General features: G+C 36.2%; 3 protein-coding genes across 3 annotated transcripts; 2 read left to right on the forward strand and 1 right to left on the reverse strand.

Annotated features, from left to right (window-relative positions):
* Window positions 1-295: 295 nt before the first annotated feature.
* Window positions 296-1,479, reverse strand: LOC133876983 (peroxidase 5-like). Its single transcript, XM_062315218.1, has 2 exons — window positions 1,171-1,479; window positions 296-1,081 (listed from the first exon to the last, which is right to left on the reverse strand). Exons 1-2 carry the CDS (start codon window positions 1,396-1,398, stop codon window positions 296-298), a joined length of 1,014 nt encoding a protein of 337 aa, XP_062171202.1. The 5' UTR covers window positions 1,399-1,479.
* Window positions 1,480-7,447: 5,968 nt separating this feature from the next.
* Window positions 7,448-13,183, forward strand: LOC133858435 (lysM domain receptor-like kinase 3). The gene is made up of 10 exons (XM_062293904.1): window positions 7,448-8,245; window positions 8,918-9,118; window positions 9,494-9,633; window positions 9,748-9,837; window positions 9,927-10,032; window positions 10,808-10,959; window positions 11,595-11,692; window positions 11,822-11,960; window positions 12,151-12,249; window positions 12,904-13,183. The coding sequence occupies exons 1-10, from the start codon at window positions 7,489-7,491 to the stop codon at window positions 13,066-13,068; spliced, it is 1,947 nt and encodes a 648-aa protein (XP_062149888.1). The 5' UTR covers window positions 7,448-7,488; the 3' UTR covers window positions 13,069-13,183.
* Window positions 13,184-14,438: 1,255 nt separating this feature from the next.
* LOC133866180 (AP-1 complex subunit mu-2) lies at window positions 14,439-18,858 on the forward strand. Its single transcript, XM_062302725.1, has 11 exons — window positions 14,439-14,855; window positions 15,261-15,407; window positions 15,545-15,607; window positions 15,756-15,932; window positions 16,024-16,127; window positions 16,435-16,542; window positions 16,699-16,795; window positions 16,894-16,991; window positions 17,158-17,299; window positions 17,451-17,573; window positions 18,417-18,858. Exons 1-11 carry the CDS (start codon window positions 14,730-14,732, stop codon window positions 18,513-18,515), a joined length of 1,284 nt encoding a protein of 427 aa, XP_062158709.1. The 5' UTR covers window positions 14,439-14,729; the 3' UTR covers window positions 18,516-18,858.
* The last annotated feature ends 1,882 nt before the right edge of the window (window positions 18,859-20,740 follow it).

Below are 20,740 nucleotides of genomic sequence, written 5' to 3' on the forward strand. Positions count from 1 at the left end.
CATATGGGTATAGTTTTGCGTTTTTTGAATGTATGATTACTGTTTCTTTGATTGCATATCACTTCCGTGTCATTTCTGTACGTGTTCAATACTGAGAAATTCAAATAAAAAACAATCAACAAATCATCCATTAAAACGAATAATAATGTCCAAGCAGAAAGAAAAAGAGAACAAAATTATACAATCAACTATAGAGCGGCCTATCCAGGCCAGACCCACCAGCAAAAGACGAGCAACAAAATATATATACATATACATACATATATTATATACACATACATACATATATATAAGATCAGTTAACAGCCCGACAGTCTTTCCTTATTTCCCCTTCTCTTCCAGTGAGCACATCCACCCTCCCCAGCCTAATCATGGCCTGAGTGAACTTGTTTGACCATGCTTCTCGATTGAAAGCCATTCTATGCACAATCTCCCTTGTCCTGGGATCATTAGCCAATCCCTGATCAGATTCAAGCAGTGCAATCCCTTTCAACAGCTTGAGATAGAATGTATTCTCCAGCCTGTTGGGCGATATGTGATCGAAGTCCACGGGTTGATTACCTCTGACTTGTGCAAGCAAAGACTGTTGGGGTGGGCACAAGGATGATATAAAATTAGCATAGACTATGTTAAGGTCAGGGTCTCTCCTATTAGTTGAGCTGAAATTATATAGTCTGTAATCAAAGAACTTGCAGTGGGAAGCGCCAACTGAGTGTGCACCGGTTAGGACAACCATTTCTTCTACGGTCAAGCCTTTCCTCGTGAAGATTTCAGCTATAGCATCGACATGTAATGATGGACCGGGAATGTTACCACGTGTATCATCTGCACGGGAAGAGAGACCATCACGGCGGCCGGCAGGTACATGATAGTATGATAGACCAGATCGTGCAACAGCTTCCCGGCTTGCAAATGATAATATATCAGCACAAGACACAATGTCAGGGCATTCCTGCTCAAGCTGTGCCTTGATCTTGTCAATTATTTCAAGGCCCCGGAGGGTGCCACTGTTGGCTCCTGATTCTTTCTCTACACTTTCACCAGATGGCGTTGAGTCCAACAGAATTGAGGCATCACAGCCCTGGGTATCCATACATATATATACATAAGTTACATAACCAAAATCAGTTGACGACCCAAACCAATAAAACATGTTTGGAAAAAGCTTACATTGACAAAGCAATCGTGGAAAAAGAGGCGGATGAGGCCAGCAGCGTTGCCTCGATTCATCGCCATGCCCCTGGAAACAACATCAGCCACAATTTGCTCGGCTTGGGGGCAAGTTTTATCGTAGAATCCAACATTTAAGTCGTTCCCCACATGCCTGATTGCCTCGGAGAGGAGGAAGATGGAGCAGTACGCCAATATTGTCACGACAATTACGCGGCCCACTTCCATGTTTATGACAGATTGTTTGATGGCTTTCGTTTTTAGCTCTTTTGAATGTTTACAGCCAAAACCGTGTTGTAGTTTTGAGACTAGGAGTTTTCACAGGAGGACGGTTAATCGGTTGTGGCATTTATATATATGTTATAAGCAATCACTGCCTTCTCGTATTTCGTTGGTCAGCAAGAGAGGCAAAATTGCGCTTTTGTTTTTGTGCGGTGTTCCTCGTCACGAGAGAGTTACTGGCGAAATCTTGCGAGTTTTGGGGGTAGTTCGGCTCAATCGACCGTCCTAGTTTGATTGATGGAGTTGCAAAGGTTTTGGATGTTGATTCAACAATCAACTGTTAAGGCGTTTGAACGTTTCATGGCCAAGACTCTTTTAATTCTCCTGAAAATTTGCCTTCAATCCAATCCAAGTAAGTGTATGGTTTACATTCCTAATAGACTCACTAAATTTTACTTACTAAAATAGTTAAAAATTAATTTTCTCTATTTTAATAAGTCATTTTTTTAAAGCATCCCAGCAGCTTTACCATTTTAATTATTCACTGTCACTATGCCATTTAAATAATACATTTTCAGATTTCTTTATTCTTTCCCTATTTTTTTTTTTTAATATTTGTCTTTTTTTAGCAATCATATTTTTGAATATTTGCCTTTTTCTAATGGTCATATTTATGAATATTTGTCTTAGGTCATATTTTTGAAAATTTGTTAAAATTTCACAACTTCAGATGGAAGAACTGCTATTTCAGAAGTAGGAATTGGGTGAAGAAAATGGGAGAAAGAAAAGAAAAAAGTGGTGATGTGTCGATTTATGTGAGAAAGAAAGGAGAAAAAAGAAAAATAAAGAAATGATAGTTTTTATAGTTTTTTACTGATTTGCGGAGTGAATAGTACTCATCAAAATCAGCGAGTGTGCTTACTCACTAATTTTATTTTATTTTTGGTTAAATCGGTGGAACTGTGGGAGTGATTTTTGTGCATTTTCATTCTCTTTATCCCTAATCTTCGGGCCCTTGCATTAACCGGTCGTTTTCTACTGGGACTCCTCTAGACGACGTCGTATTGATATAGGTTTTGGGTGAGATTATAGCCTAGTAATCTCTGACTCGTTAATGATCATACTTTGCGGTGGATCGTGTTGAGGGTGTGTGGATGGGCTATGGAGGAACCAACGTCAGGAGCAGGCGGTACTTGGAAAGAAGGCGAGTTATGGAAAATGGTTTTCGCTGTGGCAGGAATCATGACCACACTTGTCACCTACAGTACTTCCCTCGCGATGAAGGACAGCAAGCTGCTCTGAAGTGGTGCACGATGTTCCCGAAAATCCCTCAACTTTCTCTCCAGCCATTTGCGGACAAGTTAAAAACGAAACAACCACCGAGCAAGGCGGCACTGTAAGCGTTCAAATCAACAAAGAAACTGAAAATTCAAGGGGGCAACAAATGAAGACAGTAATAAGAGAGAGAAACGAAGGTGTGGAGTGAAGAAAGGAGAGAGGAAAATTGAAGGAGAGAGAGGCGGGAAATAAAGACAAAAATAATAAAATATTAAATAGCTTATGAAATTTGTGAGTCAAATTTGGGATAAAATTTTGATAAGAGTTAAAATAGAGAAAGAGAAATGATCCATACATTCATTTTTCATAACAGCCCCACAACAAGCTGATGTGGCTTGTAATATTTTATTATTTTTTTTGTCTCTCGTACAAGGCAAATTTTCGGTTGAGTCCAATAAATGTGGTTCCTGCGTTTCCTGGTAAATGACTATATCATGGCCTCTATATTTGCTTTGCCAGACTTTGTTTTCATCCTTCAATTTTGATGGCCGCTATGTTTTTTTTTTTTTTTTTCTTTTTTTTTTTTTATTTATTTCTTTTTTTTTTTTTTTTTTTTTTTTTTCAGTTTTATATATTTTATACATTTTTTTTATTAACAATGACACATATTGTCATTTTATTAGCTCTGACGTGACACATTAACAAAATCTATAAAGTGTTTTGACGGAATTTAACTGCAAGGAACATGAATCTCTAAGTTCGTTTTCATACCATAAAGAATTAATTGTAAATCAAGTAAAATATATGGTTCTCTGTCTCTCGAACCTTCCCACAGAAAGCCTTCCTCATACGAAGTTAGTGTTGTCGGGAGAGAGAACCCAAGCCTCTCTCCCCTCGGCATTGTTTTGAACCCTTAGTCCAAGAGGACTAAGGGGTTTTTTGGTCCTCCTTCCGTTTTCCCAATGGAGGTTAGAGTCTCCAAGTTATTAGGACTGTAGAGTTTTGTCCCCCAAACTAGTTTCAGTGGTGATTTTCGTGGGGGTTTTTTGGTCCTCCTTCCGTTTTTTCAATGGAGGTTAGAGTCTCCTAGTCATTAGGACTGTAGAGTTTTGTCCCCCAAACTAGTTTCAGTGGTGATTTTCGTCCCCCTAGACTAGATCCGGTGGTGGTTTTGGTCCTTATAGTTTTTGTGGACTATGGAGGTTTGTGTTTGTTTTTTTAGTTTCTTCTTTGTTTGTTGACAGGAAAACACTTCAGAGAAGCTCAATAGGGGAAGCAACTGCTGCTCGTGTCGCCGGCAGCATGGATTTGGTGAGCTTCAGTTTGTATCCATTCTTTGAGACCAGATCTACAAACTTCCGCCGTCTTCAGTTAGACACGCGCCCCCCAGCCTTGCTTGCCGCCGTCATCTAGTCCAGCCGCTGCGCTTAACAGCCGAAATGATCGTCGGAGCTCGGTGCATGGTTCTCATGTGCCAGGGTGTTTTCACACCTTGGCCACGAGTGAGAGCTATGCTCCTTCCCTTTTGCCTTGTATGGTGGCTTTTGGTGCTTTGTAGTGTTGCAGGTGTTTGGAGGATGATGTTCTGCAGCGGCGCGTGTGCCACACGTGCAGTCGCCGATGACAGTTTTTCCGACGGAAGTTTATGTTAGGGTGTTTTCTTGTATTTCACAGATTGTATTTGACAGTTTGCTCTGTGTTAGATTATCCTGGTCATTACTTTTTAGCACAGATTGTGTGACCGACTCCATAGTACAAGTAGTGGTTTCTATGTTAACGCAGATGCACATTTTTGTTGGCTAGGTTTATTTGTAGCAACTGTTGGTATGATCTGAGTTTCTAGGATAACTGTAATGGGGTACTTGTAGTCTGAGTCCCTGTAATGGTCTGGGTCTTGTCTCAGTTTGATTGTAACTTCGTTACTCTTTGAGAGTGTTTAACGAGATATCTACATTTTCCCTTCAAAAACTAAAATAAAAATAAAAAAATAAAAAATTGTAAATCAGATAAATCACATGAATTAATTTTGCTTATTTTTCAAAAATAAATCACATGGGGTTAACCATCACCACCATCGCTGAAGTAGGCTTGGCTAACAAATCTCAACCTTGGTAGGCCTGATTTTCAGCTTGAATTTTTAGAAACAGACATTGATTATGCAAGTGAAGAATTTCTTTTTGTTTGGAGCTTTAAGGCTGGTAAACTGGATCAGAGCTATCAGCCTATCACCAGCAAACCATCTAGCTTCCAAAATCATATGTGCTGACCCCCCTCATATGCGATGCGACAATATAACTTATAGAGCACGTTCAGAACCAAATTCAAGGAACCATTGCTTTGTGATGGCCGCTACTCCTATCTGTTTGTTAAACTTTCAAAATCATATCGGCAACCAGAGGCCTACTGCCGGTTTTAATGGCTAAATCAATACATTGCCGGCGGTATATATTATATATATCAGAAATTATATGACGATCCCACGTGGAGCTCTCACAATGCCCTAAAGAGGAAAGAAAACGGCTAACACGAGAGAACCTTCATGGGCCTTGTCATGAAGTCTCGATCCCTTTGAACAGAGTAATTTTCCGGACATTCAAAGGCTCGTCCGAAGCCTCAAAATATGGTTCTATTGGCGAGCAAAGTGGATAATATTGTACCTTTATTTTTCTTTAAAAAATTAAGTGTAACGTAATATATATTATAATTTAGAATTAAGAATGATGTTAGAGATATTATAAATTTTACTACTATTTACTTAAACTCCTAGTTACTCATGATTATATCAATTGTAATTTGTGATATGAGTGACATTGTATAAAAAACTTTATAATAATCCTGATCAGAGTCAAATATACAACTAGAGAGGCGGCAAGGCTCAGACTTTTCAATAAGCCATTGAATTGCTTAGCTAGAGAAATAAATAAAAATAAAAGAAAATTTCAAGTTAAAACAGACCGCACTAAGAGTGCATTACTTCTCGGACAAAGAATAAGATCCTCTTCATATCAAGTAAAATGTATAGATTTAATATTACATATATTGTCCCATTGTGAATATGTTGCCACATGAAGTGCTATCATGTACACCTTGGATGTAACAAAACAAAATATAAACAATAAAATAGATCATCTCCATTTCACTTGAAAAAAAATAATCATGTTATTAAATTGCTCGAATTTATAAATTCAGGCAGCCTAAAAAATGGAGTTGTAGGAGTTACCTATTATAGACTACTAGTGAGTCTTGTATTCTAGGTTGTCTGAGGTGGGTGGGTCTCACAATCCCCTCTCTTTGACTGTCTAAATTTAATAGGTGAATTTTGCAATCATTTTCTCTTAAACTATCTGAATTTCTATAATTCAACCAGAAAATCTCTTGGAATAAATAAAGTAAACCCTACTCCTTGGAATGGGTTGGGTTTTGGGTTCTGACTTCTCACTGCCGACCCAAGGAAAAAAAAAAAAAAAAACCTAAATAAATACAGAACTGAACAACCAGGAGTCCAAGAGACACCTTTGCCGAAGAAATTAAGGAAAAAACTCTCTACCAGACTACCAGTCCACAACAACAACAACAACCAAGAGGCCAACCATGCCTATCAGACAGATAAAACAAGGACAGTTCTTATTTGACTAAGATATACCTTAAGCCTTAAGAGCTGTTGGATATTCTTCTCTTTCTTGTTTTTTTTTTTTTTTTTTTTTTTTTTTTTTTGTGTGTTGTCTTTAAATATTCGATTAATCCGTTTGGGTAGATGAAATTGTCTCATTTCATGCATACCAAGCGATTTCAGATAAATATTTTAGGTCTAAGATTTGAACTCAATGACACTCCGATCCAAACTGAAGGGTCACTCAAACCTAGCCTTTTGGGGTAATTGATCAGACACAACTTATATAAGTTCCACAGATGTGATCATAATGCATTCTATATTAGGAGTCACCTTTCTTAATTCTTACATTGCATTATGTATTGCTCATTAATCGATCATAGTCAAAAAAAAAAAAAAAAAAAAAAAAAAAAAGAAAAGAAAGAAAGAAAAAGAGAAAAGATATTACTCCTAATCATAATCACTAACGATAAATTTATTTCTAGGCAACCTATTAATTTAAATGAGATCTACTTACCGGAATAAGAGGCCTCTCACAATTGAAGGGATCTTCTGTAATCCTGACAACGCGCGGAATAAAGGATTGTAAGAAATCTCGTCTAATCCTATATATATACAAGATGTTCCCACTTCTTTGTGAACCTCAGATAAACCAGTAAATTGTAAGCATCGAAGAAAATTCTCCATGGTGAAAAATTAGGGATGTCAATTCGTGTTCTTGTCTTAGATTTAGTTGTGACAAGACGGGTATAAGACTATATAAATTAATATTACTCAATTTATTTAATTAAACGGGTCAAATCTTTCAATCATAACCGGCTAATTTTGTGTTGGGTTCATTTCAAGTTTATGGGTTGTGTAAAAAATTGACAGGTTCGGGTTGTGTTTAAGCATGTGTATAAGACTATATAAGTTAATTCTAACTTAACACATTTAATTAAACAGATGAATATGTTAATTTCACTTTGAGTTTGCGAGTCGGGTAAAAAATTGTTAGCTTAAAAGAAAATCATGACAAAATCTGAAAATCCGAAATACTGTGTTATGAAAGAGACTTTGTTAATTAGAAAACAATAAAAATTATTGGTTTAATATTAAATATCAAGTGCCTTTGTTAAAACCAATAAGAAGATTGGCAGTTTCCAAATGAAAGCCGTCAATGTAGACGATGAGTAAGCCGTTCGTGTTTCTTAAAGAACAAACAAGCAATGACAAAGAGAACAGAAGGTACCAATGCTGCAGGCAACTCTTACATTTCAATATTTCTCCTTCATTCCCTTACAAGGAGAACTCCCATGACCACAACTATGGCTTCCCATTCTCTCCTTCCCCATCTCCTCCCTCTGTTGGCAATTCTATTTGCTAGGATTCTTGCGTCCAACACATCCGTCAAAGCAAGCCTTATTTACCCTTTTAACTGCGATGCTCAAATCAAGACATGTAATGCCTCGCTGTACCACATGAACAACTGGCTATCGGAAGAACAAATTGCCTCTTTTTACTCTGTCAATTTATCCCAGATGGAACCTATAATGCATGGCAACAAACAAGATTACCTCATCCGTGTACCTTGTTCTTGCACAGATATAAATGGCACTAGGGGATATTTCTACAATACATCCTATCCTATAAAACAAAATGATTCATTTGATAATGTCTCTGCTGATATATATAGCGGCCAAGCTTGGAGTGGTGGATCAGGAAATGATTCAAGATTCGACGCAGGAACAAATTTTTCTATTCATCTTCCATGTGGATGTGTAGATCAGAGTGACTCTCTAACTGTTGTAACATACACAGTTCAGGATCAAGATACAGTAGCAGGAATTGCTGCACTACTATCTGCTCAAGAAAGTGACATTCAGAGATTGAACAGACAACTTACTGGAAACCTGGCGTTTATAGCCCCGGGCTGGGTGTTGTTTGTGCCCATGGAGAAGAATGGTATTCCGGCCCCAAAGAAAGGTGAGCTCCTTTTGCAACGTGATGACTCCCATTTATTTGAATAAAGTTCTTTGTGTTTCAGCTAGATATGTGGATGTCAGAGGCTGGTGCATCATGAATTAATGCTAAGAACCCACATAAATGATCGATTTTGTTGACATCGAGTGCCTTTTTATCTTAACAATTTTTCTAAAAATTTAAGAGCATTTGAAATACTTCTTTCATATATGATTTATCAAAAAGAATTTCAATTAATTACACATGTTATGCTCCCAACCTTCAGATACCATCATTCTTTCTTTTCTTTTCTTTTTTCATTCTTTTCCCACTCTTTCATAATTAGGCGATATTTTCTATGTTTTGTTACATCTGCATGTTCTGATAAACTGTGTTACCTTTAGCATGTATGTAATCTCTCTCATGGTCAATCCTAAATTTGTTATTCTAGTTTAGATGGGGCCAAACACTTTTTTGATTTAGTCCAACAAATGTCCACCCCTTATAGTGCTAAAGTTTGATATAAAAATATTCATAGATTTATAAATGAATAAGAAAAATCTGCTTAGAAAAAAAAAATGGATAAGAAAAATATACATGTATCGTTGTATATGCAAGCATTTCAGATTCAATCAAGGAAAAGCTGATGTAGTTTTGTGTAAGTTAATTTGCCTTGTTTTTGTCGTCTGTCGCCAGGAAGGATATGGAAATGGCCAGTAATCATTGGCACATTATCGGCTGTGACATTACTTTCAATGAGCACATTGATTATTGTCCTTCTCAGGAGACAAAAAAGCCGACAGCAAGAGGAAGATCCAAGAGCTGTAGCCAAAAGCTCGAGTGCCAATAGAATCTCTCTATTCCAGAGTCAATACCCGAATAAGGATAATATAGAAGGTCAGATAATCTTCAATGTTAACGTGTTTTGAGGAGTGTTTTTTTTTTTTTTTGATCAACTTAATATATTTTTCTTGAAAACAGAAAACAAAAACATTAACAAACAATTATTTTTTGAGTTAATTACACCTTACGTACCGTGGTTTGGGTCCAACTGCCAACCTATGATCTAAAAAGTTATAACAAGTTCAATACAAAATGAACACATTAAAAGTCAATGAATCAGACCTCAGATGGATAAAGGAGCTGCTTTTTACACCATCTATTGATAATTTGAACTCAACCAAGATCACAAAGGGGGTAAAGTATTATTTCCCCTAATTTTTTTTCTTTGAACCAGAAGAGAGGCACTCATGGTAAAATTTCATTGTGCAGATGCAACAGCTTTTGAATCAGAGAGACCAGTAATATTTAGTCTTGAGGAGATTGAAGAGGCGGCAGGTTACTTTGATGAAACTCAGAAAATCGGAGAGGGTGGATATGGGAGGGTGTACTTTGGAATACTGCGGGGGCAGGTATGGCAGCGGTTTGCCAGTTATCTTCCTTTCTCCTTTAACATGCTCATCCATCTGAATTTGCAACGCTAATGAAACTTCTAAAAGCTAGATAACAGCCTCTTCAACTTTCAGGAGGTTGCAATAAAGCAGATGAGATCTAATAAATCCAAAGAGTTCTTTGCAGAGCTAAAGATCTTATGCAAGATCCATCACATAAATGTGGTAAGAAATTATATATCCCTAATAATTGACTCCAAGCATGGTGTGAAAGAAAGACTCGAATATATTCACTAGAAAATTCTCTGGTTTAGGTAGAGCTCTTGGGATACTCCAGCGGAGATGACCACCTCTACTTGGTCTATGAGTATGTTCGGAATGGATCACTCAGTTCTCATCTGCACGATCCACTGCTGAAAGGTACTGATCTTACTCTGCTAAGAAGACTTTGCAGTGGTTTAATTAGATGAAATATATTAGATTTGAAAGAATTACTAAGTGGCAGTGAAAGATGATCCATCCTTGTAGGCTTCACAAGATCAATTACTTGTGACAATAGCAAATTACTTGAAGAATGTATATGAGTTCAAAACCTAGTAAAAGCAAGTCCAGGATGGTCCATACTGGGAAAGTACTAGTCATATATGCGCGATTACTCTAAAAGAACTAATTAAGTTACATATGAAACTCCTTGAAATTGTTTATAAATCAGAGTCTCACCTAATAAGGAACTAATGTAAGAGTCAGCACCCATGAGTACCTTTATGATCCACCTACGTGGGCAAAACATCTTCTCAAATTGAAACTTTCTGGGTGTCAGAGTTCAACTGCACCAAGAAAAAAAAATAGAAGCATTTTTACATGGAAAGCTTAACTAGTGCACCTGGTCAGTATGGAAGATTTTCAGGTTGAACTTCAATTAACGCATGGATTGATTAAAGAAGTTTAGATAAGGAAAATAACCAAATGGATCTAAAGTAAATGATTTGTGAGGTTATCTAAGAAACTTCAAGGGCCTCTCACTCCTACAATATCACTGGGTAACAATGAATTAGATATTTAACTCCTTTTCTAAAAAATAAAAAAATTATTGAGTGAATTAGATGTTGAACTTGAATGCTTTACATTTAAGCTAGAAACCTAGGGTTACACAGGATGAGCAAGATCCTAAAAAAAAAAATGGTTTTGGAATCAGGTCATCGGCCTCTCTCTTGGACTGCAAGAACACAGATTGCACTGGATGCTGCAAAGGGTATTGAATACATTCATGACCACACAAAAGCTCGATATGTGCACCGAGACATAAAGACAAGTAACATTCTACTTGATGATGGGCTCAGAGCAAAGGTACCAAAAACTGACTCCTTTTACCATCAGGGTAGTGCTTTGTCATTATCATTTGATCAATTTATCTCTTTTCCAAAGTCTTTTACATAGATAATATGCCAACTCTTTACCATAATCACTTCTTTTTAGTCCTTGGAAGATTGCAAGCTTGATTGGTTTGGTCTAGTTCTAATCGGAACATTTTCAGTTAGAACTAGATTCGTTGGTATTGGAACACGTGTCCCGTTACAGGACATAATGGACATGTGTCTCAATTGGAACTGGACCCAAGCCAAATCCATTCCATTATAGGTTTGGCTCGGGTTCATTTTCCGGTAGAACTAGACTCATTGAGATTGAAACATGTGTTACATAATAAGACACAGTGGACACGTATTCCAATTGAAACTAGACCAAGATCGAATCCTTCTAGTACTGGTTTGGCATTGGTGGTCCAGTTTCAGAAAACTAGACCCAAGTAAAATCCCTTCTAATACCGCATATTCTCAATACAAAATCCAAAGCATAACTCATTCTTGAACTGAAAATAAAATAATTTTCGAAACAAAATTTCTTTAAAATATAAAATGAACCTGCAATATTGCTGTAAAAGAAATATAATTAGTCCTAATCTTATTAAGCATGTGCCTCCATAGGTAGCAGATTTTGGACTGGCAAAACTTGTTGGGCGAACCAATGAGGAAGATTTCCTGGCGACACGGCTGGTTGGAACGCCAGGCTACCTTCCTCCAGAGTGAGTCGGATGTTTTATTTTCTAAAACAAATTAACATTGGTGACTTAGAATCATCTCTTCAACGTCAATATAAATCTTTTTGAGGAGCAGATAAATTGTATTTTCTGACCTTCTAAACTTATTGAAAGATCCGTGAAGGAGCTCCAGGTGACCCCCAAAACTGATGTATTCGCATTTGGAGTGGTTCTAGCAGAACTGATCACGGGACATCGTGCACTTATCTGCGACAATCGAGAGCCCAGCAGGATGAAATCACTAATTACAGTTGTAAGTCAACAAATTCTTTACAGTAAGGGAAACTAAGCTGTATTCGAAGTTGGAAAAAATCATTTCCACAGAAAATACAGATTTCTCAACTATTAGCTTCTTGTGGATATTTCTATATATATGCATGCACTTAAACATACAATCATAATCATGATGAGCATGCTAAGTTTCCTTTCCATCCCATGAGCAGATTAAAAACGTATTCGAAGATGAATCCCCAGTTGTTGCTTTGGAAGCTGTCATTGATGGAAATCTTCACCGCAGCTACCCTTTGGAGGACGTGTACAAGGTTTGCAAGACCTCCTCCATTTTTCTTATATATATTTAAAGATAACACACCAAAGGCCCGCTGATAATGTCAGAGTATTATTTGATTCGTGTGTAGATAACATTTTGTAAGGATCCAAAATTTATACCGCCAAATTGGTACACGAAATAACTTTGCATCGAAAGGAGTTTCTCATGATAAAAATAAAAGTATAACATCCTATTAATTATTTATTATCCTCAAAGTTTACATTAATAAAATTAAAAATTGAAAATTAAAAAAAGGAAAAGAAGAAGATACATTTAACCATATTTTATTAATTATTTAAGACTCTCTTCCGCGTCAGTATATTAAAACGATTTTACTTTATTAAAATAAAATTTAAAAAAAAAAATCATTTTTTTTTTTTTTGAATTTTTGGTCTCTTTTTTTTCTTCCTAAATCCTTTATCAAGGATATTTTTATCATTTTTTTTATTACGAAACGGGGATATTGAATCTCAATTATAAATGAGGAAAACAGTACAAAAATTGAAACATTAAAAAAGTATATTACAAATTTATTAGTAATTAGATAAGGATTTAATATAGTTTCTCCCATATTTTGATATGTCACACAAAAAATGTGTTGTGTGGCGGCGTGGCTGTTCCTCGTCTTAAATTTGTGTTGTTGCAGATGGCAGAAATTGCTGAGTGGTGTTTGAGTGAAAATGGAATTGACAGACCAGAAATACGGGACACTGTTGTCACACTGTCTCAAATAATGATGTCCTCGGTAGAGTGGGAAGCATCACTAGGAGGGAACAGCCAAGTTTTCAGTGGGCTATTTAATGGAAGATGAGAAAACTAACATGCATGTATGGTTTGATTGACGTCACTTAGAATCGATTTACTGTGTTTCGTATTTGATTATAGTTTTGTTGATCACTCAATTTCATCTTAAAATGATCTATAGATGGGAATATGTAATTAATCTGGTTTAAATAATTGAGCAATAATTCATTACCACCTTTTTACACAATTTTTCACCATCATATCTATGTGGCAAGGTGGTCAATGAATCATTACTCTAAATACTTTTTAGTACATGTGATTTGTCTCATTATCAAATAAACACCTCCGTTTGTAAAAGCATTACAAATTGTATTTATGGACATCTTCTTAACGCAATTGACTATTCCGTTTCACATCTAAGCCCCTCAAAGAGGGACAAATGATCCCCATAAACCAGTTATGAAATTGTTGTTTTTTAATTTTCATGAGGCGTAGCCAATTGATCTACCACTTGGAGACTGAAATTGTTGTATTTGGTATTATTAATACTTGAGACGATTTGACAAAAGAAGTTGTTTTAATGCCTCACAAAACAAGATAAATATGATAAGTGTTACGAGGACTGTCATGTGATAATTCTCATTTTGATAACCGACTTGACAAATGTCACATAAACTACCATGTCAAGTTGTAAAGAACTTGTAATAAAAGCTGTAATATCTTTAGCTACGGTCTTATCTCAATTATGGTGTAATATACAAATCTAACAAAAATATAAATACAGTAAAATTTTTTTTTTCACCGAGAAATTGAGTATGAATGCGTGATTCAATCTCAGAGCTGAACTAAATTTTTGTTAGTGGACATAGGGAAAATTTAGAAAAATGTTTCCTCCAAAAGGCATAAGAAAAATATAGGACCTGATTTGATCTATTTTCCAAAAAATAGTTCTGAAAAAAACATGAGACGAAAAATTATTTTCTAAAATTTGTTTACGAAATTTCCAATGACTAGAATTTCAGTTTTGTGTTTTTTTTTTTTTTTTTTTTTTTTTAAAAAAAAAAGGATTCTAAAACACTAAAAATATAGTTTATGTTTAAAAAAGAAATAGGGATTTTGAATAGGTGTTTTTAAAAAATTGAAAACATAAAATACCTATGCCAATATTATTTTTATCCATATATATCTCTCTTTATCATTCTTTTTTTTTTTTCCTTTTAAGAACAGAAAATTATTTGTTGAGAACAGTTCAATTAGGCCCTTTTAAATTTTTCTAAGGGAACTTGTTGAGGCGAGGTATTGAATTCTTAGAGCGGAAGCTTTCGACGTAGGAGCACCTTCACTAATGCCATAGGCAGAAGCCGTTACGGAAAAACATTCTCTAAACGATGTCGTACGCAAAACGGACCTCGCGGGTCGCTTCCAACATGGAGCTCCAATATCATTTCATCGAGGCTTCAAAGAGTTTCAGACACAGAGACGAGAGAAAGAGAAAGGAACAATTATCTTAATTAATTCTACCAGATCGTTTAACGGTGAAGCGGAATAACTAGATGGCAAGCCGAGCGCAAAAATTCCCTCAGCATTTAGATCCACCCTCACCTCTCCCAGTAAATTAATCAAGCACCAGTTCTCATCCATTTTCTCCGCAAATGCTCGTCTGATCTGATCCGATCTGCGAAACCCTAAGAAAAGAATTCAGAAGAGGAAAACAGAGTAAGAGAAAGCATGTCAGGGGCAGTGTCGGCACTGTTCCTCTTGGACATCAAAGGCCGCGTGCTGATTTGGCGCGACTACCGCGGCGACGTCTCCGCCTTACAGGCCGAGCGCTTCTTCACCAAGCTCATCGAGAAGGTGGTTTTCTTCCTAAATTCTTTCTTGGTGTTGATATGTGGAGATTTTCTTCGATTTGCAAGCTTTCTCTTCGGATTGATTCGTTTGGTTGCTGAGAAAACTAGATTTTTTGCTCTTTGCGTTTTCTGGTTGTTTCTGTTTCCGAGTAGTGCAAAGCTCGGTTCAACTTAGCGCAAAGTGATACAATTGGACTTAATTAGTTTATTGGAGATCCTGAGTTCTGAGAGATTTTCGTTTCTGTGCAAGTGAACGGTGCCTGAGTTCTTTCTATGAAATATGACTTCGATCAACTTGAATTGAATTTCCGAAACTACCTTTTGTATAAAGTTTATTATGTATAGAAATATGTGTAGCTGATCCCGGAAATTTTAGTTTTTCTCTAATCACTTCTTGTGTATGCTTCAGGGTGATCCAGAGACGCAAGATCCAGTGGTGTTGGATAATGGTGTAACCTACTTGTTTATACAGCACAACAATGTGTACCTGATGACGGCATCGAGGCAGAACTGTAATGCTGCAAGCCTTCTTTTCTTTCTGCACCGCGTAGTTGATGTAAGCGCCTATTGTTGATTGTAGGGCCTTCGCTGTCTCTAACTGATGCATATATAAGACAAATTGACATGTGTTTCTGCTTTTTGATGAGTTTGCAAGATTGAGATTGTTCGTTCTGCTTGATTTCTCTGTGGCAGGTGTTTAAGCATTATTTTGAAGAGTTAGAAGAGGAATCGCTCAGGGACAACTTTGTCGTAGTGGTAGGAGAACATGTTCAATCTTTGTTTGCACCTTATGCTTAAACTAGATCCGGTGTTGTTCAATCGAATGTTTTGTGTGGTGTTTTGAAGATTTGGTTTTGTGAAAGACTAGATGTGGTGTTATGCTGATACCTTGTGTTCTTGGCAGTACGAGTTACTTGATGAGATTATGGACTTTGGTTACCCTCAGTATACGGAGGCAAAGATTCTTAGTGAATTCATCAAGACCGACGCTTACAGGATGGAAGTTACGCAGAGGCCTCCCATGGCTGTAACAAATGCAGTGTCTTGGCGCAGTGAAGGGGTACAATACAAGAAGAATGAAGTAGGTTTTGGGCATAAAGAAAAAGGATTTTTTGTGTTGTTTATTGATGTTGTAAGCCTCTGGATGATATTCCTTTCTTCTTGTTTGTCAGGTTTTCTTGGATGTGGTGGAGAGTGTTAATATACTTGTCAACAGCAATGGACAAATAATTAGGTCTGATGTTGTTGGGGCATTGAAGATGAGAACTTATTTGAGGTGTGCATCCAATATACTATGGCGTTTTTAGTTTCAGCAAGAGATAAAATAGCTGGTAGTTTTTTATAACTTCATCTTTGTTTTAATGCTAGTTGTCATGTGTCTTTTTACATTTTCTTGTCCACCCTATCTAATAACATAGGTAGTAGACACATACATGAACTGGCACTTTATAATTCACTGTAATATTGCTTGCAGAGATATATTTCTTATCAAGCTTTCTCTATATCTGAGCTTGCTATTCATCTTAATGTTCTGGTCAGTTTTAGCTGGATACTATAAATATTCATTGATTTTTCTGTTGCAGTGGCATGCCTGAGTGTAAGCTTGGCCTAAATGATCGAGTATTATTGGAGGCACAAGGTCGAGCAACCAAAGGAAAGGCCATTGATTTGGAAGACATCAAATTTCATCAGTACGTAGCTTAACTCTTTGGTCTGCTTAAATTTTGGTGTTGGTTATACGAGTTTGTGTAAGTATTCGGTGCAAATGCTGAACATTTTATGGGCTGATGTTCAAATTGATATTTTTGCTGCAAAGTTGTTAAAGTAAATGTCAACTTTTGCATTAGGTGTGTGCGTTTGGCCCGATTTGAAAATGATCGGACAATATCCTTTATACCACCTGATGGAGCTTTCGATCTCATGACATATAGACTTAGTACTCAGGTTCACCTTGTGCTTCAGAAATTCTCTTTTTCCTCGTACATTTTTTAGTTGCTTACTCCATGCCATTTATTGACTTAAACTAATAATTCTGCTATCAGGTAAAGCCTTTGATTTGGGTGGAAGCTCAAGTTGAACGGCATTCAAAAAGTCGTATTGAGATCATGGTAAAAGCTAGGAGCCAGTTCAAGGAGCGCAGGTATTGGAGATGACTTTTTGCCTTCCACCCCCCCCCCCCCCCCCCCGCCCCCCAGGGTTGGGATTTTTTAGTGCTGCCTGATCATGTCTCTACTTCAGTAGATTGCTCTTAGTTTTGCACAGTGTAATGTGTTTTCTTTGGTACTAATAAAAATTTAACTGTACAGCACTGCCACAAATGTTGAGATTGAGTTGCCTGTGCTAGCAGATGCTACAAACCCAAATGTTCGTACATCAATGGGGTCTGCATCATATGCACCTGAAAAGGATGCGATGGTCTGGAAAATTAGATCATTTCCAGGTGGCAAGGTATGAGTTAACTTTAGAATGTCTTTTCACGCCTTTCCAGTGTCAACATTTTGTCATTGATAGCCATGACTTGAAGGAGTTATTCTAGTGTCAATGTTCAATTACTATTTAACCATATTTTTTATATTATTTTCGAATTTAAATTGTTTAGGAGTATATGTTGAGGGCAGAGTTTCGTCTTCCAAGTATAACGGCAGAAGAAGCAGCTCCTGAGAGAAAAGCTCCTATACGTGTGAAGTTTGAGATACCATATTTTACTGTTTCTGGAATACAGGTATGCTTTTATATAGGACACGATTGCAGGGTATATGATATGAAACTTGATAATGTTTCTTCTTTATCTTCAGTTATCTACGCACTCAGTAATAGCCCCCCCCAAGGGCCAATTGTCTCTTTTTCTCAGATTGATAAGCATCATAATTTGTTTTATCAATGCAATGGTTAAAAGCAATCACATTACTGGTATCTTTTCTTTTAGTTTGTGCTACTTGATGGTTGTCAAGTATTGTTTGAATTGCAACTAAATTTGTCCTTCACTTTCAGCGAGTGTGAAAGAATCTAGATTCATAGCACTGATGTGATAATCAAGAAAATGAATGGAAAAGGAATAATAGGCTCGTGGAAAAAGGCTACACATGAAATGTTTTTTTTTTTTTTTAAAAAAAAAAAAGAGATTCCATTCTCCAGGAAAACGAACTTTATTGTGGTTTTCTTGCTCTATTGCATGTTTAGGTACCATACCATATGAAGCTTTGCCAATGAGCTTTTAGCTCAAATGGTACTTCCTCCCTTTGTAGCAAGGTGGAGGGTGAGGTCATGGGTTCAAGTCCCATCAGGTGTGTGTGTATCTTACCAATAATATAAAGAAAAACGTACCATATGAAAGCTTTGTAGGAAGGCTTAATATGCCATTGGGACCATCAAAGAGACGTGTCAAAGAATATTGTTGAGGTTCACTGCACCTTAAGGCGGTGGTTTTTTTTTTTTTTTCTTTTTTTTTTTTTGGGGTGGGGGGGGGGTGTAATTAATACAGTGTTAAATTAACAGGAATCATGGAAAATCAAAGCATGATTAAATTAATATAATTTACATTTACGTAAATCTTGTGGTTTTGTAGGTTCGTTACTTGAAGATTATTGAGAAAAGTGGATATCAAGCTCTTCCATGGGTGAGGTACATTACAATGGCTGGTGAATATGAACTTCGGCTTATTTGAAAAGCTCCACATGTCGGTGTTCCTATCCCAACCATATAAATTTGTTCAACGATACATTACTCGGTGGATAAACCATGTAGTCTTATCAAAGTTCAGTACCCTGGATTGATGGCTATCGAGTATAATCTCTTGTTTTTTACCCCCTGGCATTATTTTTGGTTTGTGTATCATTAATCATTTTAACAGGATTATTAGTTGATGGTCATCCGGAAGTGCATTTTATTGTCCTTTTATTTTGTTTGGAATTAAGTAGAACATATTGTAACTTAAATGTTTTCTTGTGGATCTTTTATTCAAATCTGTATTGGTTGAGAAAATTTGCGATCAATTTTATCGCTTATAATCACAGTTCCCTTTATTCCACTTTCTCTCCAATTCTTAGCTTGACGGTTATTTCTTATGTTACCTGTGTTAATGGTTTCCGAAAAGATTGGTGGAAATTTGATTACCCTGCCTTTGAAAAACAAATTTGAAAGGTGACCGATTGATGGCATCTCTGGACTCCACTGATGGATTACACGGATAGAACATGTAGTGGCAAGCAACGGCTACTACTTTGTGAAGCAATGATGGGTAACGATCATTATAGCCGTCTGTCATAAAATCAAGATAATGTTAATATTTTTGTCACACAAGATGTTATAGTTTCAACCTTAGATCAACCCTTATTAAAAATAAATAAAAAATAAAAAATCAGTGAGTAATTGGAACTGTCAAGGGATAAAAAAAAATGGCATATATATAGCATTATTCTTAAATCAAGTCTCACTTATCTGCATATAAGAGTAATAAAGTAAAATTATTACCTCAGGCTATGTTTGTTATTGTTTTTATCTTTTATTTTAGGGTTAAATATTAAATAGCCCCTGAATTAACAGTTGTTTGTGATGTAACACTATAAACCGACAATTCACAAGATGTGGTCCTTTAAACTATCGATAGATTATGATTTAGCCACATTCGTCAGTCTTGACCGTTATTTTGGATGAAAAATTAGATTTGGCCAAAATGTTACAAAAATACCCTTCTTTTGACCATTGAAAAACCAAATTTACCCTTTGTATTTATTAATTAGTAGAAAAAGACTTACCTTTTTTTAAAAAAAAAAAAAAAAAAAAAAAAGAACCCCACTAAGGATAAATGCAAAAAATTTCTTTGTGGTGAACCAAAATTACAAATCGCTCGTAGTAAAATAAATAAATAAATTTAAAAATCCTCGGGATATGCTAAAATAACGATTTAGTATTTGCAATAAAATTCCGTCAAAATACTTGACGAATTTCATTAGTGTACCACGTGTCATCACCAATAGAATGATGACACATGTCACTCTTTTTTAAAAAAAAAAAATGAATAAATTAAAAATTAAAAAATTAAAAACTTAACAAATTAATTTTTTAAATTTTTGTGATAAATGCAAAATCAATTTTTATGATTGACCTAAATTACAAATCACTTATTGTAGTATAAAAAAATAATTCAGAAGTTCTCAGGGTAAACCAAAATAACAATTTAGTCTATATAGTCAAATTCCATCGAAATACTTTGACGAATTCCGTTAATATACCACGGCATCACCAATAAAATAATGGCATGGGTCACTCTTAATAAAAAAAAAAATATATTAACATATTAAAAATATAATATATAAAAACCTAAAAATTTAAAACTTTAAAAACTTTAAAATTATTTTTTTAAAAAAAAAGAAATGAAAAAAGTAGGGCCACTTCCTTTGGGGGAGGGGGCTGGCCTGCAAGCCACCCCCTAGGTGGCGCCAACCACCTCTGAGTGGCTTACCTCCACCCCAAGCCCATAGGGATGGCTGCGTGCCACCCTCGGCCCCATCTGGGTTGGTTCATGGGTCACCCCAGTTGTGGGGCTGGCATGCGAGCCATCCCCTAGCTTTTTCCCTTTTTTTCTTTTTTTTTTTTATATGGTCTAAGTGCACGTAACCAATCTTCCTTTTAAGAATATGGAATCTCTTAACGGATTGTCTATATTATATCAAATTGACAGTTTAAAAGGTCATATCATGTGAATTGTCCATTCACAGTGCTACATCACAAACAATTATTATTTCAGAGGCTCAATAATAGTTAACCCTTTATTTTTTGTTGGAAGACAAATACATTACCAAATAAAAACAAAACACTTGCTCCTGCTGATCCTAATGCGGCTTAGCCAAGTACAGACACAACTCCAGCACAACAGCAGGGTCGACCATT

The sequence above is a fragment of the Alnus glutinosa genome, chromosome 1, assembly GCF_958979055.1.
Source record: "Alnus glutinosa chromosome 1, dhAlnGlut1.1, whole genome shotgun sequence".
In the NCBI taxonomy this organism is placed as follows: domain Eukaryota; kingdom Viridiplantae; phylum Streptophyta; class Magnoliopsida; order Fagales; family Betulaceae; genus Alnus; species Alnus glutinosa.

Excerpts from the sequence above, each read along its gene's own strand:
- LOC133858435 (XM_062293904.1), top strand. The coding sequence starts at position 7,489 with ATGACAAAGAGAACAGAAGGTACCAATGCTGCAGGCAACTCTTACATT. Across the intron at positions 8,246-8,917 it reads TATTCCGGCCCCAAAGAAAG|GAAGGATATGGAAATGGCCA; the intron begins GTGAGCTCCTTT and ends GTCTGTCGCCAG. Across the intron at positions 9,119-9,493 it reads GAATAAGGATAATATAGAAG|ATGCAACAGCTTTTGAATCA; the intron begins GTCAGATAATCT and ends TTCATTGTGCAG.
- LOC133866180 (XM_062302725.1), top strand. The coding sequence starts at position 14,730 with ATGTCAGGGGCAGTGTCGGCACTGTTCCTCTTGGACATCAAAGGCCGC. Across the intron at positions 15,408-15,544 it reads TTCTGCACCGCGTAGTTGAT|GTGTTTAAGCATTATTTTGA; the intron begins GTAAGCGCCTAT and ends TCTCTGTGGCAG. Across the intron at positions 17,300-17,450 it reads GATCATTTCCAGGTGGCAAG|GAGTATATGTTGAGGGCAGA; the intron begins GTATGAGTTAAC and ends TAAATTGTTTAG.
- LOC133876983 (XM_062315218.1), bottom strand. The coding sequence starts at position 1,398 with ATGGAAGTGGGCCGCGTAATTGTCGTGACAATATTGGCGTACTGCTCC. Across the intron at positions 1,082-1,170 it reads TCCACGATTGCTTTGTCAAT|GGCTGTGATGCCTCAATTCT; the intron begins GTAAGCTTTTTC and ends ATGGATACCCAG.